Genomic DNA, 21,134 nt, shown 5'->3' on the forward strand with positions numbered 1-21,134 from the left:
CCCACAAACTTCTACCTCCCACCAGGAGCTGGCTGGTGTCCCCACCAGCAGGCAGAGCCAGCGGTGGATTCCCTCTGGCAGCCACATTTGACATTAATAAGGCTGGCTGGGATTCAAGATGACATTAGCATCGCGGCACTTTGAGAGGGGAGGCAAGTTGCACTACAGCCGTAAATAAAGCCTAGGTGCAACTCGTCTCCCCAAAAGATCTTCCTCTCCTCAGCCCTCCCCAGCTCCAGCTCAAACTAATTGACATTTATAAGGCAGGGCAAGGTGGCTCAGCAAGTTTGATCTGCTTCACAAAAAAAGTCCAGCAGAGTGAAAAATGTACCCTGGTCACTTATTACAAACACACAGCGTGACAAAGACCGTCTCTCCTCAATGTGCTGGGGGAGATGGAAGTGGATTTGGAGGGGGGAGGAACAACAAAAACACCACACCGTACAGCTCCGTGCCTTAAAGACCCTTTTCCTCCTGCATACATTTGTCCTTGCTACTGGCATTGAGACAATCCTTGGCGACAAAGCACCTCGCTCTCATGAAGGAAAGCAATTCTTTTGCATTGTGCCACAAATAATCAGAAACCCACATCTTCAGTCTCACTGTCTGACTTGAAGAACAAAAGGCAGTTCTCAGTCTTAACCCCAAGATCTGATTTAAAAGGGGAGGGAAGGAGGGAGAAGACCTTGACCATTCATTAACAACAATCATCATTTCTAAAAGGGAAAAATTCTTTGTGCGCAAAGTAGCGCTCCAGATATGTATATGGAGCCTGAATTCTACATCTTCGAGCAGAGTAAATCTTTGTAAGGAAAAAAGAAAAATCATGAAAAGGCACTGGAGATTAACACTGCTCATTCAGGAAAGCCTCACACACCCCCCAATCGCAAAGCTTGCTTGAAACAAAGTATACCCCTGTCTAATGGGTGCACAATTGTGCTGAGGATGGATGGCGAAATAATTTAAAGACAGTTAAATGAGAGAAAAAGAGTAAAATTCAGCCGTTATGTCACAAGCTGCAACTTTAAACGGTACTTTGCAGAAGGAAGGCAGGAAGGAGGCTTTGTCTTGAAAAACCTACAGACTCAACATCCCCGTTTTGGAAAAGCTTTACACAAGTGACTTTCACATAGAGCCGCTAGCCATAGAATACTGTCAAGCTGGGAGAAAACAGGCAATGGACATAGAGAGAAGCAAGGGTTACTGAAGAAAAGGAAAGGCAAAGATAAGAAATAACGCTTAGTCATACTACAGTGAGAAATACTCCTATAAATTAGGTGCTTCTCTAAAAAACAACAACAGGAGCACAAACACATGCATACGCAGATGCTATTCTACACTCGCATGTAACTTTGCACATACTTCCACAGTATTTATTACAAGTTTCCCCCTTCAACTGCCTTTATTTTACTAGTTTCTACTTTTTTTACACGCAATAAATAACTTGGTATTTAAGCCCAAAATGCAAAACAGCAGAGCCCTTGCAACTGGGTTGCTGCATTTTTTTTCCTTTTAAACTTTTAAAAACATACACAAAGGACATTTGTCACATGTTTCCCCCTCAAACACGAGATCTATTTAAGTTTATTTGCCTCAAGAGTCAAACTGAGATGGAAAAAAAGCCTGCAATGTAAGCAGCACCTCTTCAGTTATTAAACTGACCATAGAAAGCACAGCTTCAGTTTTCAGTATCTGTACTTCACCGCAAGAATCAGCCCAGAGTGCAAAAAAAAGCAGCAAATACTGCCAGCAAATGTAACAAAGCCTAAGACTGTACTTCAGTAATGAGTGGCCAAGAAGCCCTTTAGGGAGGAAGCGCTGCAAGAAGCTTTGCTTCCATCCTGGAATCGTATTTATTTACTTTGTCTTGTTTAATAATCTTAATTATCGCACGCAATCCCTGATCAGCCTCATGTGACAGGGCTCGCTGGCTCCCCCCAAGTTTCGTTTTTAGTTGCATGCCACCTACAGCAATTAGCTGCTTGTGCTTTTGTCTGTTTCCTGGCATTATGCCCTTCCCTTTCATGGGATTCCTCTTTTCTACTTGGACTAGATGTTTGCAAGTCTCCTGGCTTTGAGCTGTTTCAGCAACAATCGTAGCTGAAATACTTAATATTCTCATGAGAAAGAGGGCTGGGAGGAATGGAGGGGGGCGGGGTGTCAGACTCCCAGAGAATGACTTGGAAACCCAATTTAGTGTCACATTTAATTCCCTGTGTGGGATATACAGGCAAAAATATATGCCTTCTGAAAATATTATCCTGCACACAAGTTGGCACAGTCAGTTAAGTGAAAAGCTGATGCACAAAACATGAGAAAACAAGTTCTGTGATTTGAATGCAGCCTGAGATGCCAATTATCAGCAATTTCCCCCCAACCTTTTTTTTTTTTTTTTTTTAATCTCACAGCTTAATGAAAGGGAAATCTTTTCTTCCTAACAGCTCCTTTTTCCAAGAGCAGGATTGGAAGAGCACCACAGCCTCGTCAGTAGCTGCAGGAACTTCACATGTGCACTTCATCACACATTAACTGGAGTGAAGTGACTGCTCCCAAAGGATGCTCTTACACAGATAAATCAAGATCCTCGAAAAGGAGAACAAATGAAAACATTTAATGTTACCTATTGCCTGTGTCCCCAGAACATTATGCGCCACAAATTCTGCTGTCCTGACCCTGAGGTGGAATTTAACATTTCAGACTATTCATATACCTGACTTGTCAGTCTATTGCATATACCAAATAACACCATTAATAAACATGGAAGAGAAATAAACAGGAGGAAGACGATGGCAGAAATGCTTGCAGAGCATCACTTACAGCCTATCAACATTTCTAAAGGACAGCAGCTGAGCACCAAATGAGCTGTTTAGAAATGGATTTAGACACATGTTCCATTCAAATTTTTAATGTAAAATACAGGCCTACAGCTTTTCCCAAAGCTCACCACGGCTGCATAGCAAGAAAACTGGCTTTAGGAAGGACAGCTGTATGGTGACAAAAACATGCAAAGAGTCATATGGAAAAAACAGCTTGTACGTACATTACAAAGAAACCAGAGAAAGGATATGAGAGCTTCGTGATGGAAATCCTTGGAGGCAGAGGGAAAAAACTAGGGTCTGATCCAGCAAGGGAAAGCAGAGGCTGCAACAGCAGATCCACTGGCAGTATTGGTCAAAATAGCTTAGAGGTAGCAAGTCTCCACACTAAATTGGGACTCTCTTTCCATGCTTCTTAGAGGTCATAATCTAGCTCAGCTTCCAGGCTTTTGGACATTGTGATGAATCAAGATAGAGGATGCGTATCACGTACAGCATATATTCTTGCTATAGCAAGAAAAAAACACTCCAAACCTACAAACACATGGCAGCTTTACCCTCCTAAAGTTTGCTTCAATAGAGATTGCTGATGCAATGAAAGTTTCGTTTATTCAGAAATTAACATGAACTGCAAAAGCTTTACCATATACAGAGATGTAAAAGAAAGAGGTACCTGCCACAGACACCTTAAAATCTGCTGTAGCAAACATGGCCACTGTCAAAAGCCATTCACAGGAGGGACATAATATCAGGGAGTACTTACATGCAGTTTTAACCCATTTTCCTTACCCATAAAGATATTCCACTCTGTATCCAAATCCCCTTGGTTGGCCAAGCAGCCTCTCATGACATTAAAGCAGTAATTGTAACAGGGCTTCACTGATATCAGACCTCGACAGTGAGGGCAGTACATCATTTTCAGCAGTGCTTGCGTACCCTGCGGTGTAGGGTTCACCTTTAAAAGAAAAAAAGAGAAGAAAATTAGCCCTTAGTCATTAAAGCAAATACCCCACACATTTGCCATGGGGCTGGTGGGAATGGAGCTGTGCAATCAAGACCCGTCAGGTCTTCGCTGACGTGTGTGCTTCCAGGGATCCGGAAAGTGGATGAGGAGTTTTTGGCCCTCCTCCTTGGGCAAACCTGCTCTCAGGGGTCGCAGCCAGTCCTCCCCTCAGCATGAAATCAGCACTAAAACACACCCAGACAGACGTCATGGGTCCCCTCCTTGTGCTGGAAGGACAGCAGAGCTATCTGCGGTCATCGAGTCACCCTTGAACCCTCAGCAGAGTTGTTCTCAGAAATGACTCACGGTCATTCATGTTTGATTCACTCCCTGGCCTGGCTTCAAAACATTCATTGAAGCAACTTCCACGCCGTCTGCCTGCAAAGCACTACCACCAGCACCACACCTCCCTGCTGGCTGCATGGTAGATCCATCTGAGGCACTGAGCAGGCTCTCCCCCTCAGCAGCCAGTCTGAGGGCTGATCAGCCATATGCAAAAATGGAAAATTAAGTCAGGACTGCAGACATGCTGACAAAATAGAAGCAGTCTCCAGAGTTTTTAAGCAATGCACTTGTGACCTCCCATAAGGCATTTACATAGAGTGCTCTAAATAGGTTGTGATCCAAGACTGAGGGGAGGAGACGCACGTGCACCAGAGCAAGAGGAGAGGTCATTCAGTACATGTGGCACACCTCTGCAAACTTCTTGCTCAGGACTGTGCAAATCTATGGAATAAAGACCCACACAGAACTGCCACGTTCACCTCCATCTTCACCAGCCTCTGAGCAGCAGTTTCTGGAAGCTAGGAAAACACCTGAGAGGTACCCCCATCGCCTGCCCTGTGCTCTCCCTTTTCCTCAGGCACCACCACTGGCTTCAGACAAACCTCTACCTCTTGACGTCCCCCAGGGACTGGGGAGATTACCAAAACTGGCTGGCTTTGCCAGTAATGGCAGCAGAGTTTTTTCGGAAAAGAGAGGAAAGATAGAAATCTGTTGTCTTTGTGCCAACTCCAAAAAGAACACAGTTTCTCTTCAACAGGCAAGGAAACCAGGCAGAAAGACTGAAGGACAATTTTCTGTGGTTGAGCTGGGTTTTGGCTGGCTAGCAAGGATCATTCAGGCATCATCGGTACCCCTCTTATCTGTGAGGAGCACTGATTGCAGCTTCCACTACTCAGGCACTCAGGGTGCTCAGAGCCTGCTGCTGTCAACAAGAGCCACTTGAATTTTTAGAAAGGAAGCGAGATGCCTTCACACACCCCAGACAGAGGGCCCACGACAGTTCTGAGACATGAGTTAAGATCCCAAGAAATAGCTCTGTGCTAAAGAGGCAGACAGCAAGATGCCGTCAGAAACCACCGCATGTCTGGCCAAGACAAAATCCTCCACCATCGCTCTGCACTGAGCAGCAGGACAAAGAACGGTTGTCCCTCATCCTGCTGGCTGAGCTGAGCCATTTGGGGACTTGACAGAACTCAGCACTGAAGCAGGAGCACACTTGGTCCCAAACCCTTACAAACAAAAGACCCCGCTGCCCATTTGGTGGAGCAAACGGAGCCGTGGTGCTCAGTGCAGAGAGCTGTTTGTGGCAGCAGGGGAATCTGATCTGGAGGCTTCAGAGCACGGCTGTCTGGAAGGCGCAGCAGGAGCAGGAGCCCCAGCAGAATGCTCCCCATTGGGGCAGAGCTAGTTCAAACACTGGGAAGAGCTCATGCAACAGAAAACAGCCAAATCAGATGATTTATAGTAGGAAAACTGGAAACAGACAAATGTAAAGGTATCATCTGCCAGCCAGATGGTTCAGTCCTTGAACAGCAAAAAAGCTAAAGAAGGAACAAAACATCTCACAGCCACAGACAAGAGCTCTGAAGGACCCCCATTTCCGTCACTTTTCTAACAAAAATCCAGTCAGTGCCAGGATCCCCATGCTTAGCGAAGGCTTGTGAGCAGATCTTGCCCATCTCACCATTGCTCGCCCTCATAGAAGTGCCTTGCATCCCTCTTGGGAAGAAAATCAGAAATAGCACCATGATGCCCTTTAGCCAAATGCCAGAGCAGCGTTCAGCAGAACTGAGGACTCCATCAACCCCATGATAGAAAGGTGAGGTTTTATGCAAGGGACCACATGGCAGCACGTTATGAAAAACCATCAGCCCAGCACCTTCCTATCTTAGGCTCCTTGTTCACACCAAGCGGCTGTGACCTTGCAGCATCCACCCTGCTTTGATATTTCATCGGGTTGATCTTTATGGATCCCAGCAGATGCAGGGGAAACCGAAGCTGCCTTCCCACGTTCCACTGCGGACGAACGGTGCTACGAAGACATCGGCCGCTCGCTCAGATTTGGTGCTGCAGGCATCCTTGGAACAAAGACCTGGTTTGATTTTAAAAACCAACAGAGTTTGACTTCCTTTCCTATACAGGGTCATTCTGAACCTAAGATAAACCCCATAACAAACCTCTGCCCGCAGTGACTGCCCAGTAGAGCCATAGCCTATGATGGATGTAGTCCCACAGATAAGCTCTTATTTTACAATACAACTGCAGGAGGGAGACAAAGGAGGAATTCACCAGTCCTGATTTGACATTTTATGGCTTTAGAGAGCAACGGGAAAGTATAAATAGAGATTGCCTATAAGAAAGGGTTTCAGGGAAGATTATGAGTAATTACGCCTCGTTATAATACTGATAAATGCTTAACTACCACATATCACTGCAACAAGAACCTTAACCCCTGGCAACACGCCCGTGCCCAGTCCAGACCAATTCTGGATCTGTCAGAGGGATGTGCCATATGTTGCACTGGCAATTCTTCACAGGCTTTTAATGTTCACTCTGCCATGCCAGGTGCAAGCTCTTAAAACACCATTGTATGTAACAGAAAACCCAGATATGCTTTGTTCTAGGGTTGTGTTTATCTTGGAAAGCAACTCAAGTTCATTCAAACGCTACTCTAGAATGACCCTCAAAACCAAGTAATCTCCTTTCTAATAAAGCTGAGTCCCAAAGAAAGCTTTATTTGCCAAAGAGGATTTACTCCAATAGATTTGAACCCAGGTAGTACGTTGCAGTGCACGTAGCTTCCAAAAAGCTTACAATAGAAGTAAATGCACTCCAAACCCCTCCTTTTATCTTGTGAAATTTATTTCCTTTCTATGCCATTCCATGCCACTGCAGCAATCCATCACCCTGTGGTTTCATCATGGAAATTACAATTTGTCCATGTCTATATGCTTTGTCAAACGTGAAGATTAAAGGTTGCTGACAGATGTATTTTGGCACCTATCTTCACATACAGATACAAACTTCAAAAAATTACAGATTTTCACACAAAAAAAAAGGTAAAAAGAGACAATTACGGGATTTCTGAGTTTAACTTCAATGTTTCATACTGTATTTGTCGAGGTACACCCCAACTTACATTGACTGGTGAAGATGCAGTCATGTTCCTGTTAAAAGGAAGCGTGTTCTGTGTAACAAAACCTGAGTTTTGTGGATACCTTGCTACATTCACCACATTTTTTCAAGTTTCACATGTTTTACTCTGCATCCTTAGCCTTCTCCTAGCAGTTAGGACTTGTACCTGGATGCATGATGCTAGTAGAAACTTCACCGTTGAAGCACCTACCTACCAAGGGAAATGCCTCTTTAACAACCTCCATAAAGCCACCAACACTCCAGAAAACCAATTTGTGCAAGCAGCGAAGGCTCAGAGGCCCAACCAGCCTCCATTCCCTCGCTCCTAAGGCAGGAAGGAGCTGAGGAGGGATGACAGAGGTCCAGCTGTGGTTCTGCAGGGAGCTGCAGCCAGGCAGGGAACTCCCACCAGCTGCCAGAGCCACATTTCATTCTCTCACTACCCGAAAGTTAACATTAAGAATCTTAATAACAACATTTAAAATCCTGTCAGCTTTAATAACTATTTATAATAACACTGATAACTTAGGCTTTCTTATTTTCCAAGCTTGCACAGTTACAGTGTTGCCATGCCAGCAGCACTGCCACCAGAAAACAAAATCCAACAATTTGGAAATAAGAGCAGTGAAATTACTTTTGATTTATGTTGTGTTCACTTCACAAAAACCAAATTAGGGCAATACTAGAGAAAGAAGATTTTAAAAGCGACTCCTCAGTGATATGGAAAGAAGATTTCATGACAAAAAAGGAAACAAGAACAACAAACCAAGAAGCCTCCACGACCAGCTGAAGGACCGGTGAGCAGCCACTTGTAAGACAAGTGAAGCATCGTTGGTTTTGGGGACTGACACAGCCTCACTTGTGTAATATTTTCCTCCACTCCATGTTTTGCAAGAGCACACACCAGTCAAACATTCAGCTCCCTGTGAAGATCACTCAAGCGGTTCTTGGTTTGCTTCCCCAGCCCAAATATTCCAACGAAAGTGTTTTGGAATTAACAGCACATTTCAGTGTTTAACTGACTCTGCTGGCCCAGCGTTGGTGCATGAATAATTTAGAAAGCATCTGATTTAACCACAGATCTGGGCCTCCAAGGTGTTGCACAACAGAACGCATTTTAAGAGATTTGGGAACAGCACAGCTCTGTGCCTCGTCAGTATTCAATACCCAGGATGATGCTTTCTGCAATTTTATCTGTCTGGTTACAGTCACCAGTCCTCTGAGCAAGAAAAAGTTCAAGAGTGCATTTACACTTAATTCTCTTCTCACAGTTTGCCTTTTCTCTTTTCCCCCTTCAGTGCATGCAGACGTGACACTGTCAGGCAGGAACAGCAGAGTTCCTGAGAACCAACGCACCATGCACTTGACCAGCTCAATTTTAACATTAATGTGTCAAAAGCAGACTACTACATGCTCATCCTGAAGGGTTTGTATTCTTTAGCAGTTGCCATAGGATTATACCATCCCACACGATGCCACCAAACACAAGCGCCCTTTAAATACAGCTTCTTCTCTGAGCACCCGCCTCTCTCCACAACCCAGAGACACAACACACAATTCTGAGCTTTTTGTTTGCTTAAAGAAGCCGAACAGTGAGACCGTTTGTTTGGGAAACGACACCAAAAAACTTCCTTAGTTATCCCTCCTATTGTTTTCAGAATTAAGAGCCGAATCACAGTGTGGGGAATGGCAAAGATGGAAAAAGAAAGAAGAAAATCCATCAGACTGGAATGCTCCTGCATTGTGCCATCAGCTCAAAACCCACAGCCATATCCATGCATGTTCTCAGCCCCTTAAGCCTGTAATGACTGCTGCTCAAGCATGCTTTGAAGGCTATGCCTAGCTCAGACCCTCAAATGGCTGGAGCTGAGGCAGATGCAGCCACATTCTTGGCAGGTCTTCTCAGGGTCATCTTTGATGTGGAGAATTGCTTGGTATTGTTTTCTGCATTGACGTTTGCCCTTGGCACGTGGAAGGCAATGTCCTTGTGCACGGTGGCCCCTCGGTACAGCCCCACAGTTTGCAAATCACTGTCTGGACATAACTCTTCCAAGGCCTCTCTGCAACACTAAAAGGGCTCCTTTGCTCTTATGGTTGGTTCTCAGTTGCCCACAGAGCAGCAGCATCTCTCCCTCATCTCTTCTCGGTGCATGCATGCAAGCAACAAATTTCATTACTGTCCACATCACTTCACTGGGAGGATCTGCTCATGCCCAGGGCGTGCCTAGCTTCATCTGATATAGAAAGATGAACTTTCTTTTGGAAAAGCATTAAGGATACATTCTCCTTTACCAAGGGCGAAGGCCACACAGAAGGAGATAGGATGGTAATTAACTAAACTTTTAGATCCAAATGGTAATTAGGAGGGGCACAATATTTAAGAGCTTACTGTCCACATATTTTTGCTGATTGAGGCCTTAATTACATTCAGCATCCATGTAATGAAGGGCAGGAGCCACTCTCCAGGAGATGCAGTCAGAGGTAAGGGAGCTCACAAAGGCCAGTAGTAACTTGGTTCACGCAGGTTTAACTTCACCTTGGATGCCTTGTTGGAGATGAGCAGCTCAGAGCAAAGAGTTTAAAAGTCATGGGTCTTCCAAGCAGCTGTGGGAAGGCAGATTACCTGCCCCCTCCACAGTTAGCTTCCATAAATGGTTCTCAAGGGAATTGCCTCCTCGGCTGCTATCATCACACTTCATTAGAGAAGAAATGGCGATACCAAAGAAGCTCTTCTACCCACCACAAACACCTCCAGCAGCTCCCTCATGGCTTTTAATGTCTTTTGAGGACAGTAGATCACAAAGTAGGTGCATTCTTCGTATGGACCTGTGCATCTATTTCACGCGGTTTGTATCTGCTCTTCCAAACTGAATATCATTTCTTGCATATAACTTCAAAGCTGCTGTCTGTCCCTTACAAAACAAACAGGGCCCCTGAGGACAGGCTGGAAGTCCCTTTCCAGAGACTCAGCTGTATTGAGGCAACTGCATCTCATGTGGCTTTCAACACATAGTGGATGTGATTCGGGAGCCTTCACTGCTCAGACATAAGTGTAAGGAGGAAAAAAACAGTAAAAACTTCAAGAGAATAGTTTATCAGCATAAATTTCCTGGATAGCTGCAGCAAACTCTCCCCACTGGCACAACAGTAGCCTGGTTTCCCCACGTCTCCTCCTGCACTTCATCACATGGAGATGGGGGATGCAAATGCAGCAATTCAATGCTTCATGGCTGCACTCTGCATCCTCCAGAGGCCTTTGCTTCTGACTCTTGACCTCTAACAAAACCTTCTCTGCTACACTTTGGGTCAAGGATGCTACTCCTGACCCTACAAAATGCTGACAACATGCTCAGTTCTTCACTTTTTTCTTCCCCCTAACAACAGGAACCTCTGTCCCATACCTGCACCCAATGAGCCACCAGGCATTTTGCCCTCAAAGATGTCACGACCCCAGACAGGGACATGGGTTTAACCGCGTGTCACCAATTAAGGAAACGTCTCTGCAGCTTGAGAACTGCAGGATTCCTGGTTCTCACCCTTTCTCAGGCACTCTGAGCTCTGGCCTGTATTTGCTCTGTTTTTTCCCCCAGAAAAGAGCCCGCTCAGCTGGGGCAGGAAATGTCAACGCTGGCAGCAATTTAACCCTGCTGATTTTAGTGCTTGTCAAGGGCTAAGTAGCAAGCGAGTGATTACGGGATGGGCAGATTTCCGTCTCCCAAAGGCAGGGGCAGGAAGGTCAGAGAGAAAGCACCAGTCTTCAGCAGATGACAAAGGAAAGCACTGGAGGCCTACAGCCAGCCATAGATGAAATCCCACACAGGAAACATTTCAAGCAGGCGTAAGCAACAACCTGAGTTTTTTTCCTTGGATTTGCAGTTCAGGACAGATCTGGAGAACTATGTACTTTGGACCCAAATTAGGAAATTTGAGGGGGGAAGACCTGAATACAACATTAAAGTGCACTTTATAGACAAAGTTTGAAAAAAAATCCATGCTTTCTCTGAAAACCGTATGACTGTCTCACAGTTGTGTATTTGGGCAGCAACACGCACCTTCTGACCCAATCAGTGCTGAATTGAAGTTATTTTCTAGCATTCTGGCTCTGAAATCACACATCTGCAGCTTTTCAATATTCTTTTCCTTTTCCCCTTTCGTCCCCAACTTATGCAAGAACAATACTTTCTAAATGCATCTCCCTAGTGATGATGTAAAAATATATAGTATCATTAAAAAGCTATCAATGCTGCTCTTCTGTAAAGTGCTCCTTGCTCTCCTAACAGCACCACTTGAAAGCAAAAAACAGCTGGATCTCGCAGTAGTTTGTATTTCTCCTCCTGAGAATTTTCAATTACGAATTTTTGACTTACTCGTTACAAGAAGCATTAAAACTAATTTGCATTACTTTGGACATTTTTTCATAAAGATGAAGATTTATTCCTCAAGCTAATCCCCAGTACAAGCAGTTATCCCACTACAGCTCCTCAGTAAAAATAATAAGGAAGCAAAGACAATGAAGTCATTATATAGAGCTCAGCAAAGCTGGACTAATCTATATGTAATGCAGGAAACCCCAAAACGCAACCACAAAGCAGCAGGCATAAAAACATTTGATTTTAAACCCACGTATGGAATTTCCCAATTGTGTCTTACAGAAACGTGACGTTAGGTTTTCACTGAATGAGACTAAAACACCACTAGGAAGATTATTCCTTCCACTGCTGCAACTAAAGCTTAGTGCTCAGCAGCACAGACTTCTGCTCCAAAAAGCAGATCTGTTACATGATCTGTAATGCAATTTGTGAAACCGAAGTGTTAAGTGCAGTAAGTGTAATTCTGCATGGAGCATGAGCTATTTTTGCAGCTGAGTGGGTCTCTGGATAACCTTGCACACTCAAGCAATTAATTCCAGAGTTGAAGGCAACTCTACAATTGAGGATCTTCAAAAGGGAGAAAGAAATCACAGTGCCACCTCGGGTTCACAACTTTGATTCGTAACAGATGCGAGGACCGTAGCCCTCGTGGTACCGTGTCAAGTCTGGAGACATTTTGATGAATTCTGAGCAGATGGAGCATGAACACAACCCCTCACTCACACAGGTTTACTGTCTATCAACTGATTGCATTCCCCAAAGCCATACTGGCATTCAGCATCTGGACCCCCCAAATACTTCATCTTCACTGCCCAACATTGAAAACTCCATCCTCTTTTTCCCTTTCTTACTGACCATATCTACCACAACACCAAGCAACCAGAAATGAAATAACAGCAACTATATCTGAAACCTCAACCGAGAGGCTGGAGGCTTTGCCATGATCTGACATGGAAACAAACACTTGGTCTGATCCAGCTCCAACACTCCCTCTCCCACAACTCCTTTCCCCCATAGGATGGCATCTCTGAGGCTGGAGGATTTTGTGATCCCATCAAAGGGACCCCACATAACATCCATGGAGCCCCCAGTGCTCACCCTCACCTAGATGAGAGCAGCACAAAGATACATATGAGTGTCATTGCTATTAAACAAGGAGCCTAGGTGTTAAGTACCTACAACGGCTAGCACTAGCAACATACTCCTGGAGATTGGATGTATTAACAAAGAAATTCCACCCTTGTTAACATTCTCTGTCCTGTCACACACATGCAGTCCTATTACAAGAAAAATTAACGTGGAAACAGATCTTTTTTTTTTTTTTTTTTTGCAGTCACAGTATTTTCATGTCTTCCCTGTAAGTCAAAGCAATCTGAATGATCATGTCACTTATTAAAGTTAATTGTGCTGCCTCCAAAATTGCATTCTTCTTCTAAGAGTGCCTCATTTCTTTTTTCTTTTTTTCTCTTTGTTTTTTTTTTTTTTTCCTTGCACTTAGGATGATTCAAACTCATGCCTGCCCTTCCAGCCTGGTGCTTTATTACTCTGCAACCAGGTAAAAAGAAAGTAAACCTTTCTGTTTGATTAAATGATTATGCTACATCTTCTAGACCACAGGAAGTGAGCCGAGGTTGTTAAAAGGAAATCACTAATTTTTTTTTTAATCTTACACAATCAGTTTAAGGGGATTATCTAATCCATCTGTTCCATATACCACACAACTCAAAGTAAATTACAGACAAGTCTCAGGGAAGAAAACAAAGTCATCCCATTTAGAACATTCTATAGTGGTCTATGAGAAGAGAGAGGTAAACATTTAGGTGAACAATAACGTATTAGTTTGAACCCCCAAAAGTGACAGCCATGGAAGACTGAGGCCTGACTTCTGCTACATCTGTGGCACCAAATACAACAGGCTCTTGCCCTGCACATATGGCTCCAGCTTATTATTATCATAAAAGTACTGTTTGTTCATGCTAACAGCCTCTCTCCATGCCTGGGAGCAAGGAGCAAGTCATCAGCTGCTCCGTAATAGATGCCCATAACGTCCATGACTCGCTGTAATTTGAGGGCAATATTAAGAAGGTACAGTAATTACACAAGCAAACATGTTTATCTCCACTGCAGATGGAACTTAATTTCCAACCTGTTGCTGTTCCACACGCAGGAGGACAAGCACCAAACAGGGAAACACCCCTGCTGTTGGCCTAAAGCACTGGACTGTGGTGGCCCATGGGCAGAACATCTCCAGAACGTGACTATCACAAAACACACAGCTGGGCTCTCCTACCAACAGATGGAATCCTGTCCCATCTACGCTCAACCACCCGTCATGCGCTTAAGGCACCTATGGAAGAGCCAAGTGCATCTATAGCATTCTGCAGAAGCGTGATGACAGGGAAAGACGCAACCCACGGCAGGTCCATGGGAAGGAGGCATGAACACAGAGCTCACCGCGGACACTTTGCTGACGACGTCCCTGGCGACGGCAAGGCCTTGCGCGAAGGTGCGGGCTGCCACAAACGCTCGAGTCACTTGAAGCTTCAGCTTGCGCGGCACGTCCCCGAAGGGCTTCAGCTGCTCCGTGTACTTGCTGACACACTCAAGGTACTCATCCGTGAAGTGGTACTGCGGGTTCACCAGCCGGAACATACGCTCCAGCAGACGTGCCCAGAAGTCGTTGAGCATCTCCTCTAGGTTGACATTGCCACCCACGTAGTACCGCTTCAGTTCCACGAAGAGGTCCTTGAACAGCTCTGAGTTCTGCATGTACAACCGGCCATACGTCCGCACAAACATGTCGTTCAGCGACTTCTCGGCGTTCTCCAGAAGCTCTTTGAAGAACTCTAGGAAAGAGCAAGAGAAGCCATGGTAAATGTTGGTACTGGGTTAAGCATTTGCACGTTGCTTAACTTGAAAACGCAGCACAAGGAGACCCAGGAGAAATTGATTTTTAAATGATTTCCATACCTGATTTTCAAATAATTTCTCAAAATTCTTGCTTGCTTCTCATAAAGTCAATCACCCTTCAAAACCACTTTCTAAGGCCTCCTAAGGCTTGGATGAGTGAAATATCTTTTGTCCAGTACTAAATATCATGACAAAAGTCAGTAAAATGGAAAAAATTAAGCAGCCTTTACGTTACCATTCAGCCAGCTTGAAATGTTATTCAGAAGCCCCAAATTATCAGAAAGTAAAATATTTTAAACAGTGTTCTAAAAAAGCTGGTTTTCAAAGTAATCTTTTTAATTACTGTCAGTTCACTTTCTGCAACGATGATAAACCAACCTCAAAAACTAAACAACTTTAGTACATTTTTAAAAACAGACCCAAAAATCTACCTTCGTGTTCTGTCTCCTCTCTTTCAACTCTGCCAGATCTCAGGGCAGGGCCTGTCTCTAATTATGTAATTGGTTCTGATTGCAGACAGGACTTCAGATGTTTATGGCAGTACAAAGAAAGTGCAATTAAGCCCGAATTTGCTCAAAATCCAAGGGCTAAACGCTTGACACTGACAAGAAGGCCAAGAGATTTTTCAGCTGACGGAGAACGGCTCCGGGTTTCGTGGCTTTCAAAAAGCAAAGGCCAGCTTCAGTTCAGTGCTTGAGAACACCAGACAGGCTGGTGCCGGAGAGCAGCCACTGCTGGAACACCGTCACGGCATCGTGGCAGTGACGCACACATCTCTGACGCCGGCTGCAAGGTGACCCAGTGACATCTGGCACTCCTCATGCATCTGCCAGGTCAATTTAAAGAACATCCCCCTCCAAGTCAGTGCTGCCAAAGACACAACGCTTGGGAGAGGCTTCGTTTCCAACGGAGGGAGGTGCAGATACTGCTGAGGGCAAACTGGACACTGCTAATTAAGCTGATCTACATCAGCACAAGTGAAAAGACAGTCTGCTCCTATGTAAGTGGCAGCGGTTCAAAGGAGAAATCCCAGCATTTAGTAGGTCTGATGGAAGATCACAAGATCACTCTACTTGACAATCTTTGCCTTGGATATCTGTTAGATGAGATAAAGTAATAGAGGAGAGATCCATTAAGCTTTTTAGGCCCTTTTGGAACACAACTCCACTTGTATAGGCATGGGAGGGAGCTAAGGCAAGCAAGACTACCAGGGGGACTTCCACCATGTGCTGGTAGTCAGCATAAGCTGCTCACAATTGAAATTTTCTCTGCCCACCCAACAGGACCTGCAAAACTCTCCCAGGAAAACAAAAACCACAAACGTGCTGGTGCTCATCCATGTGCTCCGAGCCCAGCAGGACATCGGCACCCAGGGTGCAGCCTCAAGGGGGGCCTAGGGAGAGGGTTATTTTACGCATGCCACTGCAATTGAGGATTCTGACCTCTGCTTTTCTGTGACTCATATTCAATAAATATTTTTTAATAAAACATGCCTCTGTTGGTTTTTTTTTTAATCCTCAAAGGAGTAATGTTTAAAGCCAGAAGTCGTTAGAAGGAGGGGGTAGAATATTTTGGCGTGGTGTGAATTTAAACCTTGTTAAAATGTATTAAAGTATGCTGAAGTTCAGATTTTAGTCTTCAAAGTGGTCCAGTACAAACAAAGACTAACACAGAAAACATTTTCTGGAAAAACTGAAACATTCTTCGAGTTCCTGACGAACAAAGTCATGGGGCTTGGTGGTTGACATAGCTGTATATAATGCAGCCTCTTAGGAGCACAAGAGAAATGATCCAGGGAAGAAGAGATTGATTTCAAACACCCGACACGTCCTCTGTCCAATATCAGCAGGAACCTCCACTTTCGTTCCCATGACTGGCATTTCCTCTCCAGGAAGATTTTTTTCTGTTGAGTTTATACTATAGAGATTAGCTTGGTGTATATTAATTTCTAATTCACTTAATCATTTTGAAGGCTCACTTCCTTCCTTAGCTCAGGCCTTTTAATATCACTAAATAAGCTGTTTACTTAAACACTTTCATACAAGGCACAAGATCTGGCAGATGCATCAGCAGAACTCTTCAGTAACAACTGTATTTTAAAATGACATTGATGTGAAATCTATTACGTATTTCCAACTATTGGTCTAAAGGAACCCAACGCAATGTTTTAAGCCAAGAAAGTTGCCTCAAGCAATACATCTATATTGCCATAACCAATTCATTCTCCAGCCTAGACTTAATTACTGGTTATGCTCTGAACTGAAAGTTGAATAAACTGATTCAGGCTTTACAGCCGTTCGTCCCTTCACAAATTTTAATCTGGGCTAAAACCAGGTATGTTCATTAATTATCCTAAAAAACAAACAAAGGAAAAAAAAAAAAAAACAACCCATAAACCAAATTAGTTGTAAACATATGTGCACAGAGTCTTCCCTCTCCCCTTAAGGACATCAGTTTGGGTGAGAAACCAACACTTCCCCTGTGCAAACCAGGGGTAAAGACATCTGCAGCAAAGAGAGGAAAGTCCAAAAGTCCTTTTTATGACTTAAATGCTAATCTGACTGGTAACTCAGTCTGTCTCATTAGATATTAATCCTCCCCTTCACAGAAACAAGCTGATTAGCAAACGCCAGTGTAACCCAGCATTAACCTTGCCACCACAAGAAGAAAAATGGCAGGTTCCTCTCTTACATCTTGACTGTTTGCTGGGTAAAATAAATGACCACCTTTCATTTGTATTAGAAGTTGACTTGTTCTCAAACAAAGCAAACACACAAAGGACTTGGTTGCTTATTTTACAGCACTGTAAAAGCACGTTTTACAGCTGTGTTGCAAGCAATCTGTACTCATTAAATTATCACTCTGACAGGCTTCCTGTGAAAAGCTGTCAAATGCAAACATTTTTCACAGACGACAAACCATAGTTTGCCAGTGCTCTCCGAGACTCTGCTATCCAGAGAGATGTCAGGCTCGCTTTGGCTTCTCGGTTATCTGGTTTAAACTCACAGACCAAGGGGTGGCCCCCAGACAAACAGACAAAAGCAAGCAGCGCACAAAATCAGGAAACGTTTCACCAATTGATCCCCAGAAGCAGCAACGTGGTTTTCGAGCAAATCCAGCACATCTCACCTGCCTGGTCTCCAAGCTAACAGCAGAGCACAGAGAGATGTTTGGGTTACAGGGAGAAGTTCTGCCATTTTGCTGGGTCTGATCCTCACAAATGCAGGTCACAGGCACTTGCCAGCAAGGCTGTGGCACAAGCTGGGACACAAGTTGCAGGACAGACAGCAGACAAAGTGCTGAGAGAATGGACAGCAGCAGCATTTGGGTTGCACAAAATTAAGGAGCAGCATCTGGGCAGTCAGCATCAAGGCAGAAATCTCACAGAAACAGAGGCTGCTTTAGACAGAAATCCTCCACAAGCAGTGTTCACGAAGACCCACTTTCAAGCACCTACACCGATCTCTCTGTGTTTGGTACCAGTGTTATTCATGACTTACTGAATGCTGCAAACTGTAAGGAGGTGTATAATGAGCTGTCATCTCCCTAAGAAATGCTGCCTTCCCAACACCTCATACAATCCTTGTAAATTTATTTCTGCTTGCACATTTTCCTACTTTCCCCACCTCAGCTGAGACCCACTGATGGAAAACCACCTTGTCACTCAGGAAGGTGCCAGGAGGAAGGGAGCAGGGCTCGGCCATGCCAACCTTTGATGGTCCCAGGGCTGCCATTCACAGAGATATCCACTGGCAGCAGTCAGAAAATCTTTCCTAAAACCAGGATGAAACTCTGAAATTTGTAAATAAATCCTCTGGACTCCATGGACTTTGCTGCTCAGAGGAAGATGACATTTATAATGCAATTAACTTCTCAGGATAGAAAAGGATGTAATCTGCAGACAGGCAATCTACGGCTCTGGGCTATGTTTATTCTTTTAACACGTTTGAATTTCAGTGTAGAATTTCAGTGCCAGCACTCAGGGGAAAATCTAGGATGTCAGGAAAAAGTAAGAAAGACTGGACATGACACATCTGATATTTCTGTAATAAGAGTCCTGGAGGAAAAGGAATTCCTGCTTTTAAACAAGCCCTTCCATAAAACAAATTTCCACAATGGGAAAATTTAACCACAGTTACTTGGCAGTTTCCTTTTTCCAGGTAATACAAGCAATCACCTGCTTGCAGCTTGAGGGCAGACAAGCCCTGCTGGTAACCCAGCACTTCTTGAAGGTGCTTCCACATTACACCAGTTTCCACAGCCAGAAAAATTCTAAACAACCCTCCTTCCAAGCTGTGGATATGTTAGCTATTTGAAGAAACAATCACTCCACCCACTGTAGGGCACAGGGCAAATTCCACCTACAAACCATAAATCCACTTCCTTGGACTCTTTTTTTTTTTTTAATGCTGAGTTCACAGGTCTCATCTGAAAATATCCTCAAGGAGGAACGGATGTAACATTTTCCTATTTCTTGTGCTAACATTTTCAGATATTTAGAGTGGGATTTTCATATTAGATGGCTTTTGATGGGGAAAGCCCTCTGCTATACAGTACAGCCCTACCTAAATCAAAGGCAGCTCCTGGAGATTAGAAGAACACATCAAAGGGGCACGCTGCAGTTCACCCACAGCCCATTGTGGCATTTCCCTACAAACACTGGTAGGGAGGGCAGCCCCAATCCAGGAGCCCTGAGAGCTCAACCCAGAGCTGCTCACCCTGGAGTGTGAAGTTTTGCTTTGAATTTCCTCATTGTCAGGGATGAAACGCACAGGTGCCCCTTTGTTGGCACGTGTGTCCTTCCAAACCAGGGCTATGCCACGTTTCCCTTCCCAGCAGCCTTCAGACATTCTAAATTTCCCACGCATCAGGTTAACTTATTTTATAGCCACGTTTTCAACTGGCCTTAGAGTTATTCTGATGAAGATTTCCAAATTAACCATGCAAACTGGTAGACGTGCAATTATTGAACACACCCTAAGAAACAAATAAAACCAGATTCAAGCACACGGAGGGAATATGCTGTATTTTTATGGGCACAACTAATTAGTTTTAGATAATTTGCCACCCGCACTTTTCAGGTATACTTTTAATATGCTGTCCAGATTATGATTAATTAAGGACCGTCTGCCTTAGTGAAACCTTTAATTTGCTTGTCTGTATAGATAATGACATTTTCTAGTGTGTGCAGCAGAGTGCTGCCACAAAGAGATTAATTATACTTTCCCATGAATTGGTTTACTCATAAAACGTGCATAGCAGCAAGATGGATTCCCAGGCAGACACCCTTGTCCAAGCTGCAGCATAGAGGGGCCAACCCCATCCCCTCATATAGGTGCATATATATATATATACACCCATAAGTGCATCTGTGAATGCAAAGCCCAGCCTACAGCTCCTCTGATGATGCACGCAGAATTCACATCTGATAGAAAGGTCTTGGGAAGAAAAGGCACCAAAGTTTCACAGTTTCAAAGCTGAAGCTATCCACAGCTATGCCACCTACCCCAAAGGAAAAAGATTTTTTTTTTCCTAAACGTGCCTCATTACTTTTAATACGCTTTCACTTCCTTTATTACATATATCACATTTGTAATTTCCACCAGGGAAAAACAAACCATAGCTTAACAACTTTTTTCCAGAAGTGCTGAGAAACCGATGAATACATAGTGTTAACACATTTATTGAATATGAACTCAGGAAGGGCAGGGCAAATCCACAAGCTGTTCCTCTGTCCTGCTTTCAAACATGTGTTAGCACTTAGTGACATGGGAAGAACTCTTCCGCATAGTAAGAAGAAACACAGGCTTAAATCACCAGTGTCACAGAAACAGCCATGATATGTGAGCCTCAGAGAGCTGGGAGGCACTGCCAAATCTCCCAGAACTTTGCTTAATTATTCAAATGCTTCAAGACAAAAACAACTGGGACACAACCTCACAGAGGGGGAAAAAAAAAGTAATAATTTAAAAAACAAGTAAACAAAAAACATTCCTAGAACTTCTTGTTTCTGATGGGCCCAAGAACATTCGTGCGTACCCCAGGGCTGGCAGGAACTCAGAGAAGCTAACAGCCCAAGAGCAGTGCTGTCACACAGTGATCAAACTCTGTAAACGAATGAAGCAATGAAAGAGAAGGAGAAGAAAAAGCATTACTGTCTGTGATTCAAGAAGCAAATAACAGCACATCATGTCCTGCTCCACCTAACACCTATCCTAACAATTAGGAAAGCAGAAGTGCTCCAGTCCCTTCTTTGTGCATCCTGAAGGACAAACACAAGCTTCATATCCTCCTCACCTCCATTTCTAGAGACCTTCCATGCTCACAATTCTTGGGCCATCCATAGAGGTTTTATCCCCCAGTAAAACACCCTTCATCCCAAGCTCCCAACCCAGCAACCACGACTCGACACCATCTTCCCCGTCACTCCTCCCTTACTGCTGCCTCTCCTTGCTGCCCAGTCTCCTCCTGGCTAATTTTCACCACACCCATTCCCCTGTTACTTCCCAGCTGCTTTAGAACTAGGTCCAGCTGGTACCAAAACACCAACTTCCCACCCCAACAGAGCAAACAGCAGCTGTGAAACTTCGAGCTGCATCCTGCACTTCTTAAGAG

At 44.2% G+C, this 21,134-nt stretch overlaps 1 protein-coding gene across 1 annotated transcript in view; it reads right to left on the reverse strand.

Annotated features, from left to right (window-relative positions):
* The window catches only part of GPC4 (glypican 4), a 62,779-nt gene that overhangs the window by 9,496 nt on the left and 32,149 nt on the right, over positions 1 to 21,134 (reverse strand). Inside the window, exons 3-4 of the mRNA XM_042876437.1 lie at positions 14,064 to 14,455; positions 3,606 to 3,771 (exon numbers count right to left, since the gene is read on the reverse strand). Of these exons, the coding sequence (XP_042732371.1) occupies positions 3,606 to 3,771; positions 14,064 to 14,455 (558 nt within the window). The remainder of the gene's footprint in view (positions 1 to 3,605; positions 3,772 to 14,063; positions 14,456 to 21,134) is intronic.

The sequence above is a fragment of the Lagopus leucura genome, unplaced genomic scaffold (assembly GCF_019238085.1).
Source record: "Lagopus leucura isolate 7727_CA_CO unplaced genomic scaffold, USGS_WTPT01 Super-Scaffold_100016, whole genome shotgun sequence".
Classification (NCBI taxonomy): domain Eukaryota; kingdom Metazoa; phylum Chordata; class Aves; order Galliformes; family Phasianidae; genus Lagopus; species Lagopus leucura.